This window comes from Colias philodice, chromosome 28 (assembly GCF_061535455.1).
Source record: "Colias philodice isolate Cphi_HAF_F1 chromosome 28, ilColPhil1 Martin Lab GWU primary, whole genome shotgun sequence".
Classification (NCBI taxonomy): domain Eukaryota; kingdom Metazoa; phylum Arthropoda; class Insecta; order Lepidoptera; family Pieridae; genus Colias; species Colias philodice.
In genome coordinates, this window is record NC_143113.1 from 1,808,240 (window position 1) to 1,820,406 (window position 12,167).

At 34.9% G+C, this 12,167-nt stretch overlaps 2 protein-coding genes and 1 long non-coding RNA gene across 6 annotated transcripts in view; 1 reads left to right on the plus strand and 2 right to left on the minus strand.

Moving 5' to 3' along the window:
- Nucleotides 1-7,320, plus strand: part of LOC149476193 (uncharacterized) — a 177,295-nt gene extending 169,975 nt beyond the window's left edge. The window contains exons 2-7 of one of the 3 annotated variants that reach the window (XM_089712357.1): nucleotides 5,001-5,221; nucleotides 5,392-5,484; nucleotides 5,820-5,885; nucleotides 6,088-6,156; nucleotides 6,708-6,782; nucleotides 6,916-7,320. In XM_089712357.1, coding sequence (XP_089568483.1) covers nucleotides 5,128-5,221; nucleotides 5,392-5,484; nucleotides 5,820-5,885; nucleotides 6,088-6,156; nucleotides 6,708-6,782; nucleotides 6,916-7,052 — 534 coding nt within the window. In that variant the 5' untranslated portion in view covers nucleotides 5,001-5,127 and the 3' untranslated portion in view covers nucleotides 7,053-7,320. Of the gene's footprint in view, nucleotides 1-4,902; nucleotides 5,222-5,391; nucleotides 5,485-5,819; nucleotides 5,886-6,087; nucleotides 6,157-6,707; nucleotides 6,783-6,915 lie in introns of those variants that run through there. The other 2 variants (XM_089712356.1, XM_089712358.1) reach the window with 2 other exon arrangements.
- LOC149476200 (uncharacterized) overlaps nucleotides 1-12,167 on the minus strand; it is a 125,519-nt gene that overhangs the window by 24,219 nt on the left and 89,133 nt on the right. The window lies entirely within an intron of this gene.
- On the minus strand, nucleotides 8,253-10,449 carry LOC149476202 (uncharacterized). 2 transcript variants are annotated; one of them, XM_089712058.1, is made up of 6 exons: nucleotides 10,131-10,449; nucleotides 9,868-9,960; nucleotides 9,467-9,532; nucleotides 9,196-9,264; nucleotides 8,570-8,644; nucleotides 8,253-8,436 (listed from the first exon to the last, which is right to left on the minus strand). In XM_089712058.1, the coding sequence occupies exons 1-6, from the start codon at nucleotides 10,222-10,224 to the stop codon at nucleotides 8,300-8,302; spliced, it is 534 nt and encodes a 177-aa protein (XP_089568184.1). In that variant the 5' UTR covers nucleotides 10,225-10,449; the 3' UTR covers nucleotides 8,253-8,299. The 2 variants fall into 2 exon arrangements, with proteins under 2 accessions (XP_089568184.1, XP_089568185.1); XM_089712059.1 differs by lacking the exon at nucleotides 8,570-8,644.

Here is a 12,167-nt window from a genome sequence, read left to right on the forward strand (position 1 = left end):
AAGAACTATATTTCCGCCCGCGGCGTCGCCCGCGTTTTCAAAGAAAAACTTGCGTAGTTCCCGTTCCCGTGGGATTTCCGGGATAAAACCTATCCTATGTGTTAATCCAAGTTACCCTCTATATGTGTGCGAAATTTCATTGTTATCGGTTCAGTAGTATTTGCGTGAAAGAGTAACAAACATACACACACACATCCATCCTCACAAACTTCAACATCACAGATTAAGTATTAGTTACTACGTAACAGATGCGACAGTGATGTTTTCCATAGTTTCAGTTGGCCAGTTGTGGCGCTGCTGTAGCCTTATCAATTTTGACAGTAATAAGTAGTGTTGCCTACCAGTTCGATATCTATATCTGACTATCGATACTTTAGTGAGGTGCCCATTGTATCGATAAAAATACTACGTACTTCTTATATATAAAAACTAGCGACCCGCCCCGGCTTCGCACGGGTGCAATGCTGATACTAAATACACTACAGAAAAATTGTGAACGTTGTATAGGTATAAAAATATAGCGGCCCGCTCCGGCATCGCACGGGTATAAAATACATAGCCGGGCGGCCGCAAACGCTACGTCCCGCAATTTTTAAATCTGTAATATCTTCGAAAATATTCACTTAAATCATACGGTGTAAAGGGCCATATAGATCTATATTAAATGAACAATGTATCCATGGTATTTAATTGGTTAAGGATTAATGCTGTATTGGTTAAAATCGCTTCGAAAATTAGCCATTATTTGTCGTAAAAAGTAAATGACAAAAAAAAGTTATTGTGGGTTATCCATAAGAGATAGACATATACCATCGCGGACTTTTCTGTAGACCTTTTCAATGTGTATAATACTTAGTACATTATTTTGATAAAACTCGTAGGGTTCAGCCTGCGTTTGCAATGTAAGCGGAATAAATGTAATTTTTTACGACATCACATTAGAAACCTCAAAAATAACAGTACTTCTCCACTACTTAATGGATCATATTATACATATAAACCTTCCTCTTGAATCACTCTATCTATTAAAAAAAACCGCATCAAAATCCGTTGCGTAGTTTCAAAGATTTAAGCGTACAAAGGGACATAGGGACATAGGGACATAGGGACAGGGAAAGCGACTTTGTTTTATACTATGTAGTGATGAATCGCAAAATGTGTTGGTAAGCGCATAACTCGAGAACGGCTGAACCGATTTCGATAATTCTTTTTTTATTATATTCCTTGAAGTACGAGGATGGTTCTTATGTAGAGAAAACGTAAACATGTACCACGGGCGAAGCCGGGGCGGACCGCTAGTTATTAAATAATATCCACAACATTCAAACTACGCACAAATATATTGTGTGATTAGCCTTTTTTGAACTCCGATCTCTACATATTTTTAATCTACATTTCAAACGTTTAATTGGCGCCAAATTCGACAGCGCGTACAGTAACAATGTCAAAATCTTTTTCCTTCGCGCACTTTACAAAAAAAAAACTATGCGAGATAAAAACCTACCTGGGACAAATTTCTTTAACATTTCTGAACGGATGCTGTGACAACAATATTTTACGGCCATTTTAATTTTACATTCGCTCGTCTTGCGTTTTATTCTTAAAAATTAAGGTGCATTTTCGTTCGCGCCAAAATCGTTTCTAAGTTTGACAGCTCACAGTGTTAACATTGCAAAAAATTATGTTTTTATTTTGCGTTTAATTGCAAGGAATTGTTCTTTACGTGTTTTTATTCGGGGTGAATTTAATTTTCGAATTATGTACGCCGGGTTTTGGACTGTATTACAATAGAAATAGAGATTTTATTTGTGTATTCGTTAGCGTCGAAAATTGGTAATAGCTTTTTGTTTATTTAACAGTATAATTGTTGAGTTTTAGTGTTTATTTATTGGTGTTGCTAATTATTTGACGTTGTTTGGGCGATTTTATAACGTAAGTTAAATTTAATGAGGGAATTTTCGGTTTGTTTAAGATTTTTGTTGAGTCAACTGTGATGCGAATTTTATGGACGTTGTTACGACTGAATAAGTCGTATTTATTAGTGTTTAATTTATTTAATAGTCTACCAGATCGTTAATGGTTAACGATTGATTGTGATAAATATAAAAAAACGTTAATTCGTTTTTTATTGCACAATTTTTTGGTCATACACATCAAAAGTACTTTCTTATTAAATCTTAATTGATACGTATAATATTTTAACCAATTTCATCGTTAAATCGCATTTTTTCATAAAATGCAGATGTTATCTATATATTTCAGTATTTCATGAATTCCATCAATTTCAATACTTATAATATTAGCTAGCGGTCCGCCCCAGTTTCGCCCGTAGTACCTATATGTTACCTAACGTTTTCTCTCGATAAGAACCATCCTCGTACTTCAAGGAACATAATAAAAATATTAACAAAATCGGTTCAGCTGTTCTCGAGATTTGCGCTTACCAACACATTTAGCGATTAATTTTTATATTAAACTAACTGCACTTCGCGGTTTCACCCGCGTGGCTCCGCTCCTGTTGGTCTTAGCGAGATGATAATATGTATATAGCCGATAAATGGACTATCTAACACCGAAATAATTTTTCAAATCGGACCAGTAGTTCCTGAGTAAGCGCGTTCAAACAAACAAACTCTTCAGCTTTATAATATTATATATAGTACAGATTATAATATTATAATAATTACGTATTCCTCTAATATTTCAGCAATAAGGTCAACGACCCATGATACATTCGATCGAATATTTTCTAAAACGCAATTTCTAAGTAAAATGACGGCCGCGTGCCGCGCTGTCTGCCACAGCTTCCGTTCATCTATTTTAGTACTAAACATTTGACATAATGACAAATATAATATACTAGCTTTCCGCCCGCGGCTTCGCCCGCGTTATCAAAGAAAAACTTACTTAGTTCCCGTTCTCGTGGGATTTCCGGGATAAAACCTATCCTTTGTGTTAATCCAAGTTACCCTCTATATATGTGCTAGTTGTTCCTGAGATTAGCGCGTTCAAACAAACAAACAAACAAACAAACTCTTCAGCTTTATAATATTAGTATAGATTAGTATAGATAAATGGTGCTATTGCACGCCTCATAAGCGAAGTGTTGAGGTGGGTACTACTGTCACTTCGCGCAAAACATCTGATTTTTCAAACTTAAAATGTCTTTAATTCTTTATGTATCATACATTGCACTTGTAAGATAATACATACACACACATATTAAGAAAAAACACTATTTTTAACGTTCATGATATTTTTGATGTCATTTTTGTTATTTAAACTAGTTAAAAAACAGTTTAAAAAAGTTCTGTCTTGGACGTCCGTGTGTCTGTATGTGCGGATCCTTTTTCTTGTTAACACGATAGCGACCGAAATACTTTACTAATCGAGTCTTTTTTTTTCTCTTACGCTTGAGTATGCTCAGGAATAGAACCCTTTCATTTTTCAGGGTCTGATTCGATGTGGTTTAATTGTTATTAAATAAACAAAAATAATAAGGTTGGGTCGCCTAAGATCGGACGCATATGCCGAAAATTTTATACGTACTGTATTTTTTATTTTATTTCTCATGATTCGATGTCGTTTTTCTGTTGCGGTCAACTGTAAATTGATGACAAGAAAATATTGTTTAACCCATAATTTTTTGGTTTGCGTAGATGCTATCTATCTAAGCAAATTTAGAGCCTAAAAAGCAGACTTTTTTCGACTTACCATAGTGAAGAAAATAACAGTTCGGCCGAAGATCGGACTATGTAGTATCTTCACTTCTATGCGTTTAATAATAATGTTAACATTAGGAAAACATCCGGACTTACGTCCATACATTGAGCATCAATGATTGAGTCAGGAAATTCCTCAAAAAATTTGACAAAGAAGTTTTTTTTTTTTATTGCGTTTTTTTAGTCCGGTCTTCCCTCCTCATCCTAATTAAGTTTCTCAAACTTTTATCCTCCGTGTTCTAGGACTAAATAATGAAAATGTACCTAAGGTCTGATAGTCATAGCGTCATTGGATAGTTAAATATATTAAAAGTTAATAATTATTGCGCATTATTGCATAAGGCGCAGTCAAGAGCTAAACTTCGGTCCGATCTTCGGCATTGGGACGGAAGATCGGATCTTGGGTTGTGAACGTCCTAGGCGTAATCAAAGTATACAGATGGAAAGAGGATTCGCTAATTCTGCCCCAAAATAATTAATTACATTCTTTCAATGAAAGTACTCTCCACAATGAGCCATCAAAATTTTGTAGGTAAGATCGGATCGACGATTTTCGCCACAAAATACACCTTTTCTGCTGAATCACCTGTGTACACGTCCCGTCTGGTCGCTGGCCGGCCGCAGAGTGAAGAGAGGGGCAGAACAAAATGGCGGATCTAGTAGTGTTGGTAGCAGTAGAGAATATTGCCTAAAAAAGAATTTAGTTTGCGAGTTATTCCATGCATCCGATCTTATGTCACATCCGATCTTAGGCGACCCAACCTTAATTAGTAAAATATTTATTAAAAAAAATTATGAGGCGTGCACTTTTGGATTTTCCAAATTATTTAAAAATATATGTAGTATGTAGTACATGAAAATATTAAGTAGGTAAGTAGCTACCGTTCATTTTCTATGACCACGCAGGCGAAGCCGAATGCAAGAGCTAGTAGATAATTTGTTCTACTATATAATATTATTAATGTTGAACAGGGCCCTGACAGCCTAGTTTCAAAATGGCTAGTTGTGGCGCTGCATTACTTCCTGTACTTTTTTTTTTGTTTCTACTTGTTTCCGGCTACGGCGCTATTTCGAGAAGCCATGTTATGACAATTGACATTTATTTGAATGAAACGACCATTGTGTCTATAATTTAATTATTTTTTCTCGATTTTCACAATATAATAGACTAGAATTCTACTGTAAAGAAGTGCTAAATTTGCCATGGGACTATTAAAGTGCTGTGTCGGTGGTTGCACCGCAACCAATGCGACGAATCGGCTTTTTTGTTTTCCGCAGAATGATTATTTGAGGAACCTGTGGATGTCCTTTCTGGTGCCCACTAATTACTCCCTCATCGGATTGCCGAAAGATCAACTTCGACACAAACGCGTTTGTGAGAAACACTTCGATAGATATCAGTTCGATGAAGAAGGCAAGAGGCTTAGGCATTCATACCCATGCCTATTTACGGATGACGAAATACGCGCACGGCGTGCCCCTGTCTTCCAGTGAAACTGGTGAGTTCTACCTGGAGCTATAAATAACATGATTAAAAATTATGTAAATAGCTGATATTTGGTAAGACAGGTTTCATGGCTCCAAACAAATACTTTGACATACTTTACATTCCTTCTATTTGTGTTTGAATTATATTTTTAAATGTTACATATGTATTTACTTGTTACAGTACAAAATGCTCTGAGTGATCACAATTATCACAAAATGGAATCAGATGAGAATGAAAATATTACAGATAATATGTTGGTCATTGGAAGGGCAGGTATGTATTATGCACTCAAATTTTTATTTAAGCTATCCTATAATATGGTATTATATTTAACATAAATAATATAATATAGTAATCAGGATAGGATTTTATAAGTTACGAGCTGTGCTCCACGGTTTCACCCGCGTGGCTCCGCTCCTTTTGGTCTTAGCATGGTGATATATAGCCTATATCTTCCTCGATGAATGGGCTATCTAACACCGAAAGAATTTTTCAAATTGGACCAGTAGTTCCTGAGATTAGCGTGTTCAAACAAACAAACAAATTCTTTAGCTTTATAATATTAGTATAATATATAGTATAGATTTATATAAGTTCTTTGGTTTTAGGTGATGATTATCATGAACATCCATCATGCATTCCAGCTATTCCAGTTGTTATGAAAAGACCTACAGGTATGTGATTTATGATAGTTTATAGGTTGATAAATCCATGTTTGTAAATTTTAGTAAGTTTTTTATTCATGTTCTCAGATTTTACTTTAAAGCTGTTTTTAAGAGAATTCCATTAGCTGTTATTAGATTCAAAGTTTCATATGTATGTAATGTTTGTAGGTACTTTATATTTAAAAGTAATTGTTTTGTTACCGATTTACAGATATGGCAGACCAAACTTCATGTTCCTTAAGCAAAGAAATAGAATTTCATACTCTTTGTGAAGATGCAGGTTAGTATTTGGTTTTATTTACTGGTTAACTTTGATTTTATTAGTGCAGATTGCAAGAGACATGGGATTTAGAAAAAGGTTTTTTTTTAAGGTTGACAGATGCTAAAAAATGTGGTGTTCATAAATTATATACTAAGAGCGTAGACGCACTATGCGGGTAGCCGCATTGCGGGTAGCCATCCGGCTGACCGCAAGCACAATTATGTACGGAAATGCGCACTGTGCGGTCTGCGGTAGCCGCATCGCAGTGCGCATAGAAATGAATATTACGTACATAATTGTGCTTGCGGTCAGCCGGACGACTACCCGCAATGCGGTTACCCGCATAGTGCGTATTCGCTCTACCACATGTAGGATCACACAATATGTATAGTGTGCACTTGCGCTATCTTTAAGTTTGTGGTTACTATGTTTATTGTATGTGACTTATCAATCTCACAGTTAAACTGCCATTGTTTAAATCTGGGGCTTACAACATTTGAATAGGAACTGTGGAATTGTCTTTGTATGGATGGGCTCACTACAAATACTAAAATAACTTTTATTTTCAGGAAATATATTAACTGAACCCACAGTAGAAGAAAAAACTACTCATGAAAATAAGAGTATCATACAAAAGCGTAAAGGTAATTTATTATTAGTAATATAATGTACATTACAAGTGCTTTTCACATCTCTTTCAGTGATAAAATTATTATTATTAACCACACCACCACAATGAATCATCAAAATAAATTGTAACACAAATTTTGTTTTCAGATTTTATGAAAAAAAATTGCCCAAAGAAAAGAAAATTTATGAAGCAAATAACCAAAATAACTGCTGATAGTTTGGGTAAAACAACCACACAAAATCTTAAACAGGCTGCTGCCTATGGAAATAATGAAGTATTGTAACTAAATTACTATTTTAAAAAATAGTAATTTAGTTTATCCAAGTTCCAAACTTCTAGTGTTGTACAGGGAAGCAAGTTGTATAATACATAATTATTTAAACGATAACTGTATCCAAAACAAAATTGGGGCAAATATAAGAGAAAAAATTCAAGATTTGGAGTTTTCCTGGTTAGGGTGTCAGAAAACACACAATATGTGTTTAAAAAAAATGTTTTTAACATATATTGCTAGGGTTCATGTCCATAACTGGAGCAATATTATAAATAAAATTTTAAAGGGAGCTATAGAGGAGAGATATGTGCAAAAAATGGCAGGAATCCATAGAATTGCTTTAATGAAATATAAAACAAATAAATTAAGAAAAAGAGCATTAAATAAATAAACATTGAAAACGAAATCTGTTTTATTTTTAATACCTATTCGCAATAATAACGCTTGGAGCTTACTTAATATCTAGAACTTAATCTGTGCTAGCGGTCCGCCCCGGCTTCGCCCGTGGTACATGTTTACGTTTTCTCTACATAAGAACCATCCTCGTACTTCAAGGAATATAATAAAAAAAGAATTATCGAAATCGGTTCAGCCGTTCTCGAGTTATGCGCTTACCAACACATTTTGCGATTCATTTATATATATATATACTAGCGGTCCGCCCCGGCTTCGCCCGTGGTACATAATATTTACGTTTTCTCTACATAAAAACCATCCTCGTACTTCAAGGAATATAATAAAAAAAGAATGATCGAAATCGGTTCAGCCGTTCTCGAGTTATGCGCTTACCAACACATTTTGCGATTCATTTTTATATATAAGAAGACTAGCGGTCCGCCCCGGCTTCGCCCGTGGTACATAATATTTACGTTTTCTCTACATAAAAACCATCCTCGTACTTCAAGGAATATAATAAAAAAAGAATGATCGAAATCGGTTCAGCCGTTCTCGAGTTATGCGCTTACCAACACATTTTGCGATTCATTTTTATATATAAGAAGACTAGCGGTCCGCCCCGGCTTCGCCCGTGGTACATAATATTTACGTTTTCTCTACATAAAAACCATCCTCGTACTTCAAGGAATATAATAAAAAAAGAATGATCGAAATCGGTTCAGCCGTTCTCGAGTTATGCGCTTACCAACACATTTTGCGATTCATTTTTATATATAAGAATGTAGGAATGTATAATTTATTTTTATAGAAGTTTGGAACTTGGATAAACTAAATTACTATTTTTTAAAATAGTAATTTAGTTACAATACTTCATTATTTCCATAGGCAGCAGCCTGTTTAAGATTTTGTGTGGTTGTTTTACCCAAACTATCAGCAGTTATTTTGGTTATTTGCTTCATAAATTTTCTTTTCTTTGGGCAATTTTTTTTCATAAAATCTGAAAACAAAATTTGTGTTACAATTTATTTTGATGATTCATTGTGGTGGTGTGGTTAATAATAATAATTTTATCACTGAAAGAGATGTGAAAAGCACTTGTAATGTACATTATATTACTAATAATAAATTACCTTTACGCTTTTGTATGATACTCTTATTTTCATGAGTAGTTTTTTCTTCTACTGTGGGTTCAGTTAATATATTTCCTGAAAATAAAAGTTATTTTAGTATTTGTAGTGAGCCCATCCATACAAAGACAATTCCACAGTTCCTATTCAAATGTTGTAAGCCCCAGATTTAAACAATGGCAGTTTAACTGTGAGATTGATAAGTCACATACAATAAACATAGTAACCACAAACTTAAAGATAGCGCAAGTGCACACTATACATATTGTGTGATCCTACATGTGGTAGAGCGAATACGCACTATGCGGGTAACCGCATTGCGGGTAGTCGTCCGGCTGACCGCAAGCACAATTATGTACGTAATATTCATTTCTATGCGCACTGCGATGCGGCTACCGCAGACCGCACAGTGCGCATTTCCGTACATAATTGTGCTTGCGGTCAGCCGGATGGCTACCCGCAATGCGGCTACCCGCATAGTGCGTCTACGCTCTTAGTATATAATTTATGAACACCACATTTTTTAGCATCTGTCAACCTTAAAAAAAAACCTTTTTCTAAATCCCATGTCTCTTGCAATCTGCACTAATAAAATCAAAGTTAACCAGTAAATAAAACCAAATACTAACCTGCATCTTCACAAAGAGTATGAAATTCTATTTCTTTGCTTAAGGAACATGAAGTTTGGTCTGCCATATCTGTAAATCGGTAACAAAACAATTACTTTTAAATATAAAGTACCTACAAACATTACATACATATGAAACTTTGAATCTAATAACAGCTAATGGAATTCTCTTAAAAACAGCTTTAAAGTAAAATCTGAGAACATGAATAAAAAACTTACTAAAATTTACAAACATGGATTTATCAACCTATAAACTATCATAAATCACATACCTGTAGGTCTTTTCATAACAACTGGAATAGCTGGAATGCATGATGGATGTTCATGATAATCATCACCTAAAACCAAAGAACTTATATAAATCTATACTATATATTATACTAATATTATAAAGCTAAAGAATTTGTTTGTTTGTTTGAACACGCTAATCTCAGGAACTACTGGTCCAATTTGAAAAATTCTTTCGGTGTTAGATAGCCCATTCATCGAGGAAGATATAGGCTATATATCACCATGCTAAGACCAAAAGGAGCGGAGCCACGCGGGTGAAACCGTGGAGCACAGCTCGTAACTTATAAAATCCTATCCTGATTACTATATTATATTATTTATGTTAAATATAATACCATATTATAGGATAGCTTAAATAAAAATTTGAGTGCATAATACATACCTGCCCTTCCAATGACCAACATATTATCTGTAATATTTTCATTCTCATCTGATTCCATTTTGTGATAATTGTGATCACTCAGAGCATTTTGTACTGTAACAAGTAAATACATATGTAACATTTAAAAATATAATTCAAACACAAATAGAAGGAATGTAAAGTATGTCAAAGTATTTGTTTGGAGCCATGAAACCTGTCTTACCAAATATCAGCTATTTACATAATTTTTAATCATGTTATTTATAGCTCCAGGTAGAACTCACCAGTTTCACTGGAAGACAGGGGCACGCCGTGCGCGTATTTCGTCATCCGTAAATAGGCATGGGTATGAATGCCTAAGCCTCTTGCCTTCTTCATCGAACTGATATCTATCGAAGTGTTTCTCACAAACGCGTTTGTGTCGAAGTTGATCTTTCGGCAATCCGATGAGGGAGTAATTAGTGGGCACCAGAAAGGACATCCACAGGTTCCTCAAATAATCATTCTGCGGAAAACAAAAAAGCCGATTCGTCGCATTGGTTGCGGTGCAACCACCGACACAGCACTTTAATAGTCCCATGGCAAATTTAGCACTTCTTTACAGTAGAATTCTAGTCTATTATATTGTGAAAATCGAGAAAAAATAATTAAATTATAGACACAATGGTCGTTTCATTCAAATAAATGTCAATTGTCATAACATGGCTTCTCGAAATAGCGCCGTAGCCGGAAACAAGTAGAAACAAAAAAAAAAGTACAGGAAGTAATGCAGCGCCACAACTAGCCATTTTGAAACTAGGCTGTCAGGGCCCTGTTCAACATTAATAATATTATATAGTAGAACAAATTATCTACTAGCTCTTGCATTCGGCTTCGCCTGCGTGGTCATAGAAAATGAACGGTAGCTACTTACCTACTTAATATTTTCATGTACTACATACTACATATATTTTTAAATAATTTGGAAAATCCAAAAGTGCACGCCTCATAATTTTTTTTAATAAATATTTTACTAATTAAGGTTGGGTCGCCTAAGATCGGATGTGACATAAGATCGGATGCATGGAATAACTCGCAAACTAAATTCTTTTTTAGGCAATATTCTCTACTGCTACCAACACTACTAGATCCGCCATTTTGTTCTGCCCCTCTCTTCACTCTGCGGCCGGCCAGCGACCAGACGGGACGTGTACACAGGTGATTCAGCAGAAAAGGTGTATTTTGTGGCGAAAATCGTCGATCCGATCTTACCTACAAAATTTTGATGGCTCATTGTGGAGAGTACTTTCATTGAAAGAATGTAATTAATTATTTTGGGGCAGAATTAGCGAATCCTCTTTCCATCTGTATACTTTGATTACGCCTAGGACGTTCACAACCCAAGATCCGATCTTCCGTCCCAATGCCGAAGATCGGACCGAAGTTTAGCTCTTGACTGCGCCTTATGCAATAATGCGCAATAATTATTAACTTTTAATATATTTAACTATCCAATGACGCTATGACTATCAGACCTTAGGTACATTTTCATTATTTAGTCCTAGAACACGGAGGATAAAAGTTTGAGAAACTTAATTAGGATGAGGAGGGAAGACCGGACTAAAAAAACGCAATAAAAAAAAAAAACTTCTTTGTCAAATTTTTTGAGGAATTTCCTGACTCAATCATTGATGCTCAATGTATGGACGTAAGTCCGGATGTTTTCCTAATGTTAACATTATTATTAAACGCATAGAAGTGAAGATACTACATAGTCCGATCTTCGGCCGAACTGTTATTTTCTTCACTATGGTAAGTCGAAAAAAGTCTGCTTTTTAGGCTCTAAATTTGCTTAGATAGATAGCATCTACGCAAACCAAAAAATTATGGGTTAAACAATATTTTCTTGTCATCAATTTACAGTTGACCGCAACAGAAAAACGACATCGAATCATGAGAAATAAAATAAAAAATACAGTACGTATAAAATTTTCGGCATATGCGTCCGATCTTAGGCGACCCAACCTTATTATTTTTGTTTATTTAATAACAATTAAACCACATCGAATCAGACCCTGAAAAATGAAAGGGTTCTATTCCTGAGCATACTCAAGCGTAAGAGAAAAAAAAAGACTCGATTAGTAAAGTATTTCGGTCGCTATCGTGTTAACAAGAAAAAGGATCCGCACATACAGACACACGGACGTCCAAGACAGAACTTTTTTAAACTGTTTTTTAACTAGTTTAAATAACAAAAATGACATCAAAAATATCATGAACGTTAAAAATAGTGTTTTTTCTTAATATGTGTGTGTATGTATTATCTTACAAGTGCAATGTAT

What these genes read in the sequence shown, in the direction of transcription:
- LOC149476202 (XM_089712058.1), bottom strand. Translation starts at nt 10,224, where the DNA reads ATGAAGAAGGCAAGAGGCTTAGGCATTCATACCCATGCCTATTTACGG. An exon ending in CCTGTCTTCCAGTGAAACTG is followed by an intron (nt 9,961 to 10,130) that starts GTGAGTTCTACC and finishes TACTTGTTACAG; the next exon opens with TACAAAATGCTCTGAGTGAT. An exon ending in TACTCTTTGTGAAGATGCAG is followed by an intron (nt 8,645 to 9,195) that starts GTTAGTATTTGG and finishes TTTTATTTTCAG; the next exon opens with GAAATATATTAACTGAACCC.